Consider the following 14429-nt stretch of genomic DNA (forward strand, 5'->3'; position numbering starts at 1 on the left):
AAACTTGCATTAAGTGTGAAGAATATAAATATCACATAATCCTACTGATTGTTAAATCATCTTACTGTTAAGATTCACAATAGCTATAAAAATAGCCAGAGTCACATTCAAACACAAATACTTAATGAAAACTCCCACCCCCAGTAGATGTAACACTTATTTTTCTTCCCACATAAAGTAATAGGCATTTCAAGACCTAGAACTCATGTACTTTTAAATGCACACCCGTGTAAACCATATTTTGTAAAAAAGCACCCCACTGATCTCCTATTCTGCACTTCAAAATGTGGAGTGAATGTACAGCCTCTAATGGCAAAAAACACTTTTAGAGTAACCCAACTCTTATTTTTCTAGAGCCAGATAAACAGGGAGAATAATTTAATATTATTTACTGACTACCTTTGCTTGAATCTCCAAACAATTACAACTTTCTACACCAACTGTAATCTCTAAGTTTCATTAGGCATACATCCTGTTCCATCACCCATCTATTAATGAGTAGTGAATAGCATGAGATCCAGGAAAAAGCAAAAGAAAGGAAAAAAAACCCAAAAACAAATAAACACACACACATACCCCCAAAACATGAAGTCCAACACAGTTTTCCAGTCTGTTACTGAAAAACTCCTAGCTACTAACTCTGTGTAATCTTCCAAATAGTTTTACACCTATCTTCAAGCATTTTCCCCTTTATAGTTCTTTTCCCCATAGCTCATTAATAGCACTGAAGACAGTGGCAAAAGCCTTATTTCAATCAAGATCTCTTGATACAGTCTTCACTGTTTTTAGGGATGCTCCTTTGACTAATTCTCCAAATTCCCCTTTTAAATGCCTTTGGAAAGGCGAGTCCTAATGAGATACTCCATTTAGGAGTGAGACCTGACAATACAGAGAGGTGACAGAGGCAAAGTTCAGTCTTTCTGTGGAAGTGGATCAGAGCTTGTGAAATGAGATAGTCCTTACAGAGAGCTCATATCTGATGAAATATTATGATTTTATTACAGCTTGAAATTCTACACTATTTAATCTTGACATTTGTAAACAGAAAAAATCCCAGTCCTTAAAAAGAAAAATGCTAGTGTTGCCTTGCCACATACACAGCTAGATTGCAGCTGCTCTTTCTGTTTCTTACCGTGCCGATTCCTAAACCAAAAAAAAAAAAAAAAAATTAATAAATGAACAAGTAGTATTTAATGAGAAATGAGGGCTGGAAGGGCAGGGAAGAAAAAGAAACTCTGACCCTCTCCTTTGCTCGGAACAGGGAGAGAGAAGAAGAAATATAACAGGAGGAAAATTACCTTATAGAATTAAAATTGAAAAAAAAAAAGAAAAAAAGAAAAGACTTCAACAGCCCCAATCTCATCGCTATTATTCCCCAATCACAGTTAAAGTAGTTCCATCTTAATCTTTAACTACCTTACACACAAAAAAGCTCTTTTGTCTGCCTGCCTTGTCAGCCACTCATAACTACACCTGATACAAGTCATTAAAGGCAAGTATTTCTTACACTTAAACCAAGCACTCATTTCTCAACTGATCTCCCATTCCCACATCCAACCCCCTTCTTTTTCTCATAATAGCTCCTATTACCACCCTCTGAAACCACTCCTGTGTAGCAAATCCAACCCCCTCACCTCAGCACAAGCACCCAGGACCACAGCAGTCACTTGGGGGAAAAAAAAAAGAAAAATAATAAAGAGGCGCCGATAAAGCAAGGAGGCAGCCTGAATTAATAGCACTGTACCTGTTGTGACGCAGAAGCAAAACCCCACAGCAGCATCCAAAGCCTGGATTTTTCCTTTTTCCCCCTTTTTCCTGGCAGCCACCCGTGAAGCCGGGCAGCAGGAGCCTGCGGCAGGTCGGTCACACGCCGCCCTGGCAGTGGCGTGGAGATGGTCACCCGCAAAAGCACTTGCAGGATAGCTTAAGAATACCAGCACCTTTCTGGAAATAAATACAGATTTTTCTTGTAAAGCACTTGGAAATCATTGGATTCTAACTGCCAAATGCATGACAACTACTGCTAACAAAGTTAGGGGCGTAATATAAATATGTCTTCACATTAGAAAACACTATCCTAGAAAATTATCATAGTCCTGTAGCGCTGGAAACAGCTATATTCCCTCGAATCCATTTCTGCCAGTCTTAGGACTGTAAAGGAGCATCAGCTGTTGCCCCAGACTCTGGTCTGGAGGTGACCTTGGTTGGGTCAGCAGCACCCAGCCGGGGGAGGGAGAGGGGTCAGGAGGTCTGCTAGCACTTGTGACCCTGCCCGAGTTTTGAAATATTCTCTTAATGATATATTTGGGTCTGTTGTTTTTATTTTGAATCAATAGTTTGTAAGTTTGGATAATGTAACTGTATTGATGCAGAGGGCCCTTTTTCTTTTTTTGTTTTGTTTTCTCAATAGCTTATGCACAGAGGTTTTAGAATTTCGTTATTAGACCATCTCAGTTTGGAAAAATAAATCATAAACGCAACTTTGTTGCAGCTTGGAGGAAGTGGGGAGGGGGGGAGAGGAAATGTGTTCTGAAACTTTTTAAGTGAAAAAGCAACTTCAACAACAGAATGCCTATTTTGTCTTTACCTGTGCCTCATCTCTTCAAGAACGTGCAGAGTCACAGAAATGGCCCCAGGGAACTGGTGGACAGTGCCAGAGAAAGAACCAGCAGTGGTCTGGCTTGTTCAACCAATGTTTTGGATTTCTTTTGTATAATAAAAGTATGCCTGACGTGACTACTGTCATATGAGCATTTACCTGTGTGCTTAGAATAGGACTCATCATGCTAGAGTATATGCCTGTTCGCTTGTTTGTCTGCATAAACAATTTACAATATTTTAAAACCAGTTTTAAACTGTTTTTCATGGAGAAAATACCAATTTTAATCCAAAATAAAGGAGCCAAGTAAACCAGAACATTCTTTAAATACCAAAGACTTACAAATAGTTATTTTTGGTGTATTTTCTGACACAGATTTGGAGTAAGATTGCTCCTCCAATACCTGCATTTTTATCTAAGTAACTTTCATTTTACAGAACTGTTCCTGCAAAACCTCTCTAGAAATAATTTCCAGAAGAATAATATTTGCAACATTTGTAATCCAAAAACAATGCAGGCACTCTACATGAACCTGGCTGTTAAGCGGTATAATAGCTAGCTTTAATTTTGCTGTTCAGAATTTGAAAGAATGAACAACCAATAGCTAGAGGTAATTTCTTTTCTCAATTTCTGTTTCCAGTATCTACAGTGCCAATCCATAAAGAAGACCTGATGTGCAGGGGAGCAGAGCTGTAAATACAGATGTTTAAGTTACGTTCTTTTCCTGTGTAGGGCTTTCCATGTTGCACTGCAGGCTCTGAACACTAAACGGAAACCCAAGGCTACTTCAAGAGTTTTTAGTTCTTAAGACAACAACTCCTGTCTCCAGGACCTCAATAAATCACTATCTGAAATGCATCAGAAGTGTTTTTCATTCAAATTTCCTACAAAAAAGGTTTCAAACCCTTTCCCATTAAGTAAATCAGTTGCTAGGGAATACATCTTTTGTACACATCAGAAAACACCATTATTTAGCTAGTAACACATTAAGAGAACAATCAGCTGCCAGCAATAACGGTACTTCTTTTTTAAAAGAAGTATTACAAGACACAACAGGAATGTTTCCCTTTAAAAAAAAAAAATGTGCGTTCATTTTATAAATGGTTTGAGAATTGTCACAAGATGCAGTAGTCACTTTACTTTTTGAAAGGCTTTAAAGAGCCCTACTGAGGAACTTGCTTCCTTGCTCCCTGAACCAAGAGAACCGTCCTGCTCGGTGGCTGAGAAGTGAAGAGGAACCTATTACAGTATCATTGCAGTGCTCATCTACCCCGGCCTTTCCCTCAGGATAGGTTCTTCTCCCCAAGAACCTGAACATAAACTGACCGACGGTTTCTTCTTCATCTCTTTAAAATGCTCATTTAAGGGTAATTTCACTGGGAGAGGCTGGAGAAGATTCAAGCATCACGTTTGGAGCTACAATTTTAGTGTCTTAATATTCTACCGTTTGCTGCGAGGAATATACCATTTTGGAGGAAAGAAGGTAGATTTCTCTCTGATGGTTTTTGACAGCAGATCCTCCTCTTTGTAGTTAAAGCACCTCTTTCATCGGCAGTCTTTATATTCATTGGGAGGGGACTGCCAAAGGAATGCAGGGAAGTGGTTGAATGCCAAGCCACAAGAAGTAAGTTTAAGTAAACATTTCAGGAATATGATTTATGAATAAACCAACGGCTTACTTGGCAATTAACAAAACAAAACTTTGCCCTATTATTTTAAAAAAAAATATTTTGTTTGTTTTCCTTCTGTGTGACAGTATTAAGTTCTCTATAACAGTGAAGTTTTTAGAGCAATATATATACATACACATTGGATATCAAAGCACAGGAAAAAAATATATTTGTGTGCTGATTATGCTAATCTGTGGAAAACAGCACAAGTTCAGAGAACTGAAATTCATGTAAATGTGCTGGATACAAATGAAAAATTGTCCTAAAATATTCTTGTGAAAAATGCTCGTTTAGTTTTCACACTTAAAGAAAAATTGTTTATAAAAAGACAAAGCATTTTTTGGAAACTTTTTCAACACCTCTGCAATTAATACACCAACATGGGGAACATACTGAAAATAATTAAAGATTTTATTTTTTTTTGTTAGCAAGTTAGCTTCCTCAAAATCCATCAGCTTTTAGGTGAACTCACAACAAAGGGGGAAGACACTGCTCCAGTCTTTTGCATCTCTTTTGAAAGATTTGCCACACTGCAGCTCTCGTAATTTTTCCTATTATTTTTGCTGATTTGCAGTATTTAAAAACTCAAAAAGCAAACATAGTCTGAAAATGAAAGTCCCCAACACATTCAGAACAGCCCATGTCTCACAATAAATTAACTTCTGCCCACCATACTTCATTTGAATATATACAGGTACATTAAGAACTAAGTCAGGAAGGTGACAGTGGCAAGCGCACTCCTCCCGAATATTTGATGACCAAGAAACACCAGCTAACTGGCATAAACCACTGCTATGGCCAAGAGGCAACCCTGACACCCTGCCTCCTCCTTCCGTCCTCTCAGCTACGACAAGCATTTGAAGCTGCAGCTGAGTGAGGGACACAAAAAGCAGGATGCGCAGCCACAGAGGCTGCTTCTTCAGCGGAGGTGCTGACTGAAATTGGTACACACTTCTCCCTTTCCTTGATGCAAATCAGGAAGGCTTGCAGGTAGACCGTGTCCATTATCAAGCTGGTAAATCTGTCTGAATTTCTCTGTGTTCCCATGGGAAATCCTCTACGCGGATTGTTATTGAGAATGTGTCCCATTCCTCGCTGTGGAAGGGCCCCTCTAATAGTAGTTGTCCCAGCCCCCCCTGCAACAAGTTCATTCCTCCTGCTAAGCAGATCCCAATAAAAATCAAGTGGCTGCTTTGTAGACAGTCTTTCTTTACCTAAAGCTTTTATTTTTCTTAATGCCTTATGCTCAACACACTGACAAGATTTCTTTTTATTCTTACAGTTAGCTGGATTATTAGGAGTGATTAAAATGTTTTGTAATGCAGAATTGCACGTGGGCTACATCAGCGGCACTCAAGATCTACAGGCCGACTGACAGATAATGAACTATCAGTTTCAAAGTAGCTGCTGGCAGTCCTAGAAAGGACCAAGCTTACCTTACTGTGACACCCTAAACATGCTTTTAACAAAATGCTGTAAAATATGGTAGCCATTTCTTTCAGGCACTCACACAAACCAAGACCAGAAGGCACATCCCGGTTCCACACAGACTAGGTAAGTATCACAGGACCCCCAAAAAAAAAACCACAGTAAGACTACTTCCTGGTTTAAAAACGTTTATTTAAAAGAAAAGGAAACTATACCCAGATGGCCAGGAGAAAAAAAAAATTCCTGTATTTTCCCCCCCAAAACCATTACTTTGCAATTTACTTTTCCCTTAAGTTTCTGCTTCGATGTTTATTTATTTTTATTTATAAAAAAAACCCACACACCTGAACTTTCATTTCCTTTTCCTCTGCTGTTAGACCTAAGGAAATTAAGTACCTTTCACTGAAGGGCTGCATGGGATGTGAGAAGAAACCGCAATAAAATTTATTCACAATATACAGTATAAAAATATCTTGCTCAGGATTCAGTATTATAATTTAATAACTTTTTGTTGTTTCATAGGTATCTGGGAAAGGTACAGACACATGTCCAGATCCTGTTACAAGAGGTAGAAGGCCAGCATTTGGTACAACATTCCAGGAGAGAGTCAAAGTGACATTCCTGTTTCCCCTGCAAAAGCAACAAAGACTATCAGCACAAATACTCAAATCCACCAATTTAGTTAGTAATTAATAATATGAAATAAATTAGATACAGAAATTAATAAATTAAATACACAAGAAACAGGGCATCTCATATCACAAGGTCATCTGCTAACAATCAAACTACAAAGATGCAATAGACTGACAGAGTATGATATATAGGTACCTCACCACAGCAATAAAAACACATATAAAATGCAAAGTATGCAAGTAAATCAAAGACAGCACAAATAATATAATAAAAAAGGATTTACTTACTTAAGACCATTTCCATCATCAAAGAATAAGTACTTTGCCTGCATGTCTTTTAAGAACAGCCTTGGGTTGTCTCCTCTCAACATGACCTTATCCCAGAGGACCACCTGGTTTAGAGCCTAAAAATACAATTGTAATTAAGTCAGCAAGATACCTTACAAGATCATATTCAGTCACTGGCATTTCATAGCATTACTCATCTGAAAACCCTGAAGTATGTGCTTGCAATCCATAACCATTTTCACAAAATAATGGTTTACAGAGGGGAAATGGTTTACTACCAATACTAGTACACACCGAAGCCTGGCACAGAATAAATGGAAACAAACAAACAAAAAAAAAAAAACCCCACAAAAAAAACCGAGTTCAATAAAACATGTGAAAGCCGTTTAAACGAGTCATCAGCTTTCTAAGACTTACAAGTATGATGGGGTTTCCTTTTGAATTGCAAAGGAAGTTACTTTTAAAGCAGTATTTAGACTTGGTTTCAAATAAAGGGCTTGAATTGAGCTATCATGACCCTGTCTAGATATCAAACATTTTTCCAGCTTTCATGGAAAAAAAATATCTCTACTTGAATTGCAAGCGTAATCCCAAGATTTGTATGAACAACTAAACAGACTGATCCCAAATTCTGAAATATTTGAAACTTTACACTGTTAAGTAGGTAGCTGCTAAAGGGTTTTGTTTAGTACCTTATAGAACAATACTAGAAAAAAATATTTCTCAGTATTTGTGAGAACTAGTGATTTACGGAAAGAAATACGTAAAAGATGAAACAAGACAATGAAGTCCCAGATGCTAATAAAGAACCCTAAAAACTATTTTAGCACAAACACAATACCCACATATCCATCGGCATGTATAAAATAATTAAGGTACTTTAAAGGCGCAAAAAAAAAAAAAAAAAAAGAGGGAGAGAGAGAGAGAGAAAAGTAGGGAGATTTTTTTTTTTAACTTGCTGCTCAAAACGAAGTCTTCACTATATCCTTGCAGTGTGACCACAATAGCTTAAATTAGAATTCAATGGTACCATGGCAGCTTGGTGTTTCATTAAAATAATTTTTCCATAGGCTGTTCCACACAGCTACTATCAAATCAATGAATAAAGCCTTCAGCTCCCCAAAGTGACAGGACAAAACAAGTAAAAAACCTAAATTACAGTGCACTGTTGCAAGTGAACAACAAGGCATGTGTTACTTTTCTCCCACTCTGCTGGGCACGTATCAAGTTAGGTTTCATGAGGGTGAACCTCCCACCCTGCAGTTAAACTGTCAAGAAAATAACAATCATGAAGGCCAGCAGAAACAGTCCCAGCTAGCAGGAAATGCTGGTACCTTAACTTTTCCCAGCAGAACTTCAGAATGTCAAAAATAGCTGCAGTACAAAATGGGTAATCGCTTCAACTTTCTTTTTGATACTTACATTGTTTTTCGTTGAGTATTCTGCAGACAAATATAGAAACAATTGTTTAACATTCCAGTCAAATACACTCTCCAAATGTATGCAAGTTAAGAAAAATACCATACTGTAATTACATAACCTTGTTTTATTTTTACTAGACCTAAATAGACCATGAAAATTACAATGAGTTCTTACCTTTGAACATACCTCATCTTATTTATACATCAGAGCACTCCAGGAGTTCTAATGTATATTTTAATCATATTAGAACAGGGTTTTCGTTTGGTTTGGGGGTTTTCTGTTTTGTTTCTTTTTTGCTATTTATGAAATTTAACAGCCATTCCCTCCATGATTTAAGAGTTCTATATTTGACACTGCAAGCTAGTAACTATAATCCACTACTAGACAATCTATTATAAAACCTTAAACATAAAAGGCAAGACAGAATTCTTCAGTAAATACCTTCAAAGCAATTATTTATACTGTCAAAGAACCCTGGTATTCAACTGTGGATCAAGATAAAACAGCATTAAACAATATATAAATACAAAATTGTCGGAGAGTAGAGAGTTCAAAGAGCCTGTAACACCCACACTAGGGAAGTTAGTAGAGTTCATATTGGAAGGGACACCAGGAATTAGGATATTTACCTGATTACTACAAAGAAAGTCACCTTCTTATACTGGAACAGAACTCCGCTCAGATTTTGATCAACAGTAAAGAACTGATGACTGCCATTTGAGACTGTCAGTATAATAAAGCTGATATTCTCAATACTTGTCTATTTAGCAATAAAATGCACCATGTGTGACTGTTAAGCAAAAAGCTTTTTAACTCACAATAAAGATGAACTGTAACCTTTTATGTCCCAGTCCTTCTCTTTATTCTATTTTCCACTATCTCAAAGAATAAACTAAACATATTCCCCTGCCAGCCTCAAAAATCTGTTCTATTTTGTCCCACTCATCCTGAGACTGAACCATGGTTTTAAGCTGCTAATTCAAAGGGCAAGTAAGGAAAGAATTAAATAATTAACTGTTGCTGCTGCAAGAACAGCTGGAGCTATTTTACTTGAACACTTTTAACCATCTAACTCAAAACAACAAAAAAGATTCTGAGATCTCTTTTGTAGGATTTCTTAACACTTGCTAAAGTTACTCACAAATTAAGTAAGCTAAAAAGTGGTTTTGAAAACTGCCTCCTCCCCCTTTTTCCTTTCCCCAGTTTCTTTTTCTGTCATTTTATTTACTTCCTTCTAGGCCTAACAACTTGTGTCTGTTAGTTAAGAGAGCCCATGTACCAGTACCTCTTTACAAATTTTGTCCAAAAAAAGCCTCCCAGAAAATTTCATACTGCAAGGTTTGTTTATGCTGGGCATGAACAATTAAGTAAAAGTTTTTATAAAAATAAACGTAAAACTACCACTCCTATTAGAAGTTACTAATACACTGAATCTTTATGTCCGCATACTGCAGACTAATCCTTGTATAAGAACATTTCTTTGAGAGGTCCTGTACTGTCCTGCTCTGCCTCCCCCTGTATACACTACATACAATTCAATTAACCTGCTTTAGAATTTTAGTTTCTGGTCATCATACATATAGGCATTTCAGAGGTAAAACTCAAGACTTGGGAGTTCACCTCTTCTGCTTCCAGCTAATAAAAATAAATCTCCCTTATTCCTGCGCAACACACGCCTGCAAAATCCGATTAACCTGTTTACCCAGTGTTCACATGCATTCAAGAGTAGTATTTTGCTTAGGTTGCTTACACAATGCAGCATTCTCCAAAACAGGGAAACAAACACAGAGGTAATCGGTCTCTTGCCTAACACAGTGACAAAAAACAGCAGACAGGGAAAAATTCCAGGTGTATCAGCCCAGTTGCATAGCAAGACTTAGTGTAATCAGCTGAGGTAAAGCATGCCGCCTTGTATTTGGTACTGACTTCTGCAGAAAAACAGATCTATATTTTGATGTCAAGACCCCTATGAATGATTCCCTGTCAAAAACCTACCCCAAACAAAATGTAACGAACCCACCCACACACAACCCTCTTTGACCCATAAATATCAGACTAACAACAGGAAAGGAAAGTTGCAGTAAAGAGGCCCCAAAATAACGCAATACATTTTGTAGCACCTCATATGCTTCCAATGAATGTCATCCTATGTTAAAGATTACATAGTTTAAAAATCTAAGCAAGTAAAGGATTACAATGTCTTTTTATTTTTAAATGGAGACAGGTACTGGTATGCAACTATATGGCCAGAACTTTGAAAGCCTCACAACTATTCTAGTTTGAAAGGTGTATTGGGAGTGTCTCTAGATTCAGTATGACAGTCAAAATAGTATGTCATATAAATCCTACAATTAATTAACATCTCAAACCATCAATACAAACTTCAGTTAACCACAATACTGTCCAGATGTTAAACCACACTTCCTATTACTAGATACAGTGCACTTCACTACAGTTTGATGTTAAAAACAGGCCTTAAAGAGAGAAAACAACTTGTCCTCTGTCATCTACTAGAGGCAGAAGGTTATTCCAAGTTCCATTTTACTGCCCTAGCTAAGTAAAATACTACTTTTCACTGCTTTAAACTTGTATTTTGAGACAAATTGCTAGTTTTCCTCAAGTTCTGAATATCTGAAGATTATAACAAAAGTAGATGTCAAGATGTTCTTATTTCATCATGTGCACAATTAAGGATATCTGCAGTAATGTCAAATGTGACGAATCCCAAATCACTTCTTTCTCTAGGTCCAGTGAAATCTTCTACATTTTTTCTAAGACAAAACAAAACACAAGATTATCCTCTCATCATTTCTCTTTCATGCATTACATAAATTATTATGTATTTACCTCATCCATTTTCTGTACTTTCTTTTAAATACTTCTGGCTAAAATATAATCAACATTACAAAACAAAACCTGCCTTCCAGAAATTATGGAGCCCCAGTTTTGAACAACAGGCCTTGCCACCACAGTAGTCTAAGTTACACAAATAGCCTACAGACTTTCTCCTGGTAACAGAAATTTGCCTCTTCCTAAACTGCACTGCATTTCATTTTAGTAAAACACGTGTTAGCCATCCCCAAATATATAAAGCTGACTGGAACACCAGAGCATAGCTGTATGCTGGCAACCACTTGCAATATCATTTCTCAACTTTCCATAAAAAAATAAAAAGCCTCTAGTGGTCAGTCTTATACAAGACACTCCAATCATTCTGATAAAACAGAGTTTATGTCCATAGTTCGCTCAGCTTACAAGATTTCGTCCTGGAATGCATTTAGGTAGTGGTATAAAGAAAACGCTTAATTTCTTCTACATTATGGGATGTCACGTAATTTTTTTAAGACTATTACAAATCCATATTTGGAGGATTATGTGACATGGCACACTAAACCGTATTAGAAAAAGAAACTGGAAAATTACAGAGACAGCAGCTATTTTCACGCATATTCACAAAGCTTATCAATTTACCAAACCTACCCTCTACAAAGAGGAATACCATAAGCAGGTGGCAATCAGCTATGAACCTTAAATCCTCATGCTACAAAAATTTCTTGCTACATCTCATGTATGATCTTGTGTTACAAATGAATTTCTTAATTACATTTACTCCAGTTTCAAAAAATAGTCCATTAAAACATCACGCCGTTAAAACTAATCTTAGTAATCTCAAAGACAAAAAAGTTTACGAGCAGATCAAATACTGTTGGAGACAGTAACTAAGAAAAACACCACCAAAACTTCCCAATTTAAGCCTTGTTATGAATTTTCATTCCTCTGCAAAAAGCAACATCTTTTAGTAACCCATAGCAAGCACCTGACTTCGTTTCTGAACCACTGTCAATCTGGTGGAATAACAGATTGGGGTCTGCAGAACTTCTTACGACGTCCAAGAAAAGCAATTAAGGTATAACGCCTCTCGTTAATACCAGATCTCTGCTTCATGGAAGGGAGGCAGTATAAATTTCATCCACTCAAAAATATGCTTTTATGCCAGTTTTACGCTGTTTGCAATCCTCAAGTCTAGCGTAACCATGGGGTTTCCTTTCCTGAGGTATTAAACCAAACAGCGCTGGCCACTATTTATTTAGATTCACCTTCCCTTTCAAACCCTGCTGTTAGCCATCTATTTGAGCCTCTTGCAGCTCATGGAGCTTCAGAGCATCCTGAGATGTCAGCTCACCGACTCGGCCCAAACTAAAGTCATTAGTTGAGTTAAAGCAGCTCAGTAAAGCATCCTATGTGCCCGATTCCCCTGTGCAGCTCCAGTAAAGCCCCATGTGTATAGGGGCAGGTGCGAGGACCACCACTTCAATTGCTCGTGGAACTACAGCCCTTCGCATCATACATACTTAACTGGATGAAAGTTTTCTGTCATAAAATTTCCTTCATGGCGAGAAAAAAAACAACAAACCAACCAACCAAAAAAAAAAAACCAACAAAAACCAAAATTGAAAAAAGTTTGCCCTAGCGCAAGCCTGCATCAGCACACTGTGTCTCGTGGGCAGCACGCTTCTGAAGCGGCGTTACGTGTTCGACACCCGGGGCGTTCCACGGGAAGGTAAGCCATCCCGGGCAGTCTGCTGTCACAGAGCTCGCAAGAAAAGGCATGAAAATACATTACCAGTGGGGAAAAAAAAAAAATCTAAGGGAACTACCGATTACAAAAAGAAGGTACTAGGGAGCCAAGTCGTGCGTTCGCTGAGGTCCCTGCACGCCCCAAACCCGCCAAAGCCGTTCGCTCGGCTCCCCCGCCGGCCACCACCCCGGTGCTGGCCAGCGAGGCGGCCCGCGCCCACCGGCGGCGCACCGAGCCGAGCGGCAGCGCAGCGCCCAGCGCGGGCGGCACCGCCCCTCCCGCCCGGCGGCGGAGCGCCGTCGTGGGGCTCCCTCATTGGGCCGGGCGGGCAGGAAGCAGCGAGCCCCGCGGGCCCGGCCCGTGCAGCCGCCCCGCAACGGCGGGCCTGCCCTCGCGTCCGCGGCGCCCCCCGCCGGCCCGTACCGTCCCCTCACGCACCGCGGGCGCTGCTCGCCACGCAGCGGCTCCGCGGCGGCAGCTGCCAGGCAAACCCTTCCCCTCCCCGGCCCGCAGCCGCCGCCCGGCCCGGCCCTCCCCCGCCGCTCCCTCCCCTCGCCCGCCCGCACTCACAGCGTGACGCGGGAAACGGCGATGCTGACGGGCACGCTGCGCCCCTTGAAGGCGGTGGTGATGAAGCAGCCGAAGGTGAGCGCCGCCATCACGCTCAAAGAGAAGGCGAAGAGCGAGTTGGCCCGGGACAGCACCGTGTTCATCTCCCCGCTCGGCCCGGCCGCCGCGCCGCGCAGGCTCCCAGGCTGCAGCCGTTGCTCGGCGGGAGGGGGGCGGCTCCGGCGGGCCCGGCGGCGCTGGGAGGCGGCACGGAGCGGGCGGCGGCGCCGGCGCGAGGGCCGCTGAGGAAGGGGCGCGCGCGCGGCCGGTGGGGAGGGGCGCGGCCTCGCCCAGAGCCCGCCCAACCAGGGCGGGGCCACGCGCCTCCCGCACCGCGCCTGCGCCCGCGGCTGGGCCGGGCCCCGCCCACCCCCGGCACCCGCCGGCCCCGCCCACCCCCGGCACCCGCCGGCCCCGCCCCTGGCCGCCGGGGAGGGGGGGCCGCGGCTCGGGGCCTCCCGGGTGGGCTGCGCTTGGCGTCGCTGCGCCTTTTGCGCGCCGCACCCTGCCGAGCACCGCTCACACGGGGGAGTCCGGAGGAAGAAGGTCCTTGTGCCCTTTGGCTGTCGCGTACCAAAGGTGACTGACTCCCAAGGGAGCCTGTACGGTGCTTCTGCCGCGGGCTGCTTTACCGGCGAAAAAGCCCCCGAAGGCCGGGCGGCCCGCTCGGCTGCGCCCCGTTCGGCTGCGGGCGCTTTGGTTTCCTTTCGTGAGGAGCCGGTGCCGCCGCGGCCTGTCCGCCCTCTGCGTGGCCGTGGAGGGGTCCCCGGGGCTCCCTCACAGCCGGGGCCCCTCGGAGCAGCGCCCGGTGGCGGCGCATCGGTGTCCCCTGGGAGCGACCCCCGGGGCAGGGCTTCTCGGGGCTGCTGCTGGGCGCTTTCACCGTTAGCGCTCCCAGTATGTGTGCCTGTCCCGGTCCATTAACAGCTGGGGGGGGCGAGAGGGTTGTTACGTGGTGGAGCGTATTTTTGTGAATTACTTGTTGCCACGGTGTTTCTAAGGCATTCGGGTTTAGAGGGAAGTTGGTATTTGTAGCTCTGGTGGATTTTTGCATTTATATAATAAAACGTGAATAATATTTGAGGTGATGGCTGGTTTTTTTCACTTGATATCTGTATCTTGCTTTCATTGTGCTTTGCTACTCACTACTTTGTTTCCTATGGGATGTTCCTGTTAGTATCCACTTTGTTACATACATGCTC

At 41.6% G+C, this 14429-nt stretch overlaps 1 protein-coding gene across 2 annotated transcripts; it reads right to left on the reverse strand.

Moving 5' to 3' along the window:
• Positions 1–6117: 6117 nt before the first annotated feature.
• Positions 6118–13524, reverse strand: SPCS3 (signal peptidase complex subunit 3). 2 transcript variants are annotated; one of them, XM_037399457.1, is made up of 5 exons: positions 13189–13524; positions 10737–10810; positions 8040–8116; positions 6618–6733; positions 6118–6327 (listed from the first exon to the last, which is right to left on the reverse strand). In XM_037399457.1, exons 1-5 carry the CDS (start codon positions 13329–13331, stop codon positions 6195–6197), a joined length of 543 nt encoding a protein of 180 aa, XP_037255354.1. In that variant the 5' UTR covers positions 13332–13524; the 3' UTR covers positions 6118–6194. The 2 variants fall into 2 exon arrangements, with proteins under 2 accessions (XP_037255354.1, XP_037255363.1); XM_037399466.1 differs by lacking the exon at positions 13189–13524 and adding an exon at positions 12532–12747.
• Positions 13525–14429: the final 905 nt, after the last annotated feature.

Source organism: Falco rusticolus, chromosome 1 (genome assembly GCF_015220075.1).
Source record: "Falco rusticolus isolate bFalRus1 chromosome 1, bFalRus1.pri, whole genome shotgun sequence".
NCBI classification, from domain to species: Eukaryota; Metazoa; Chordata; class Aves; order Falconiformes; family Falconidae; genus Falco; species Falco rusticolus.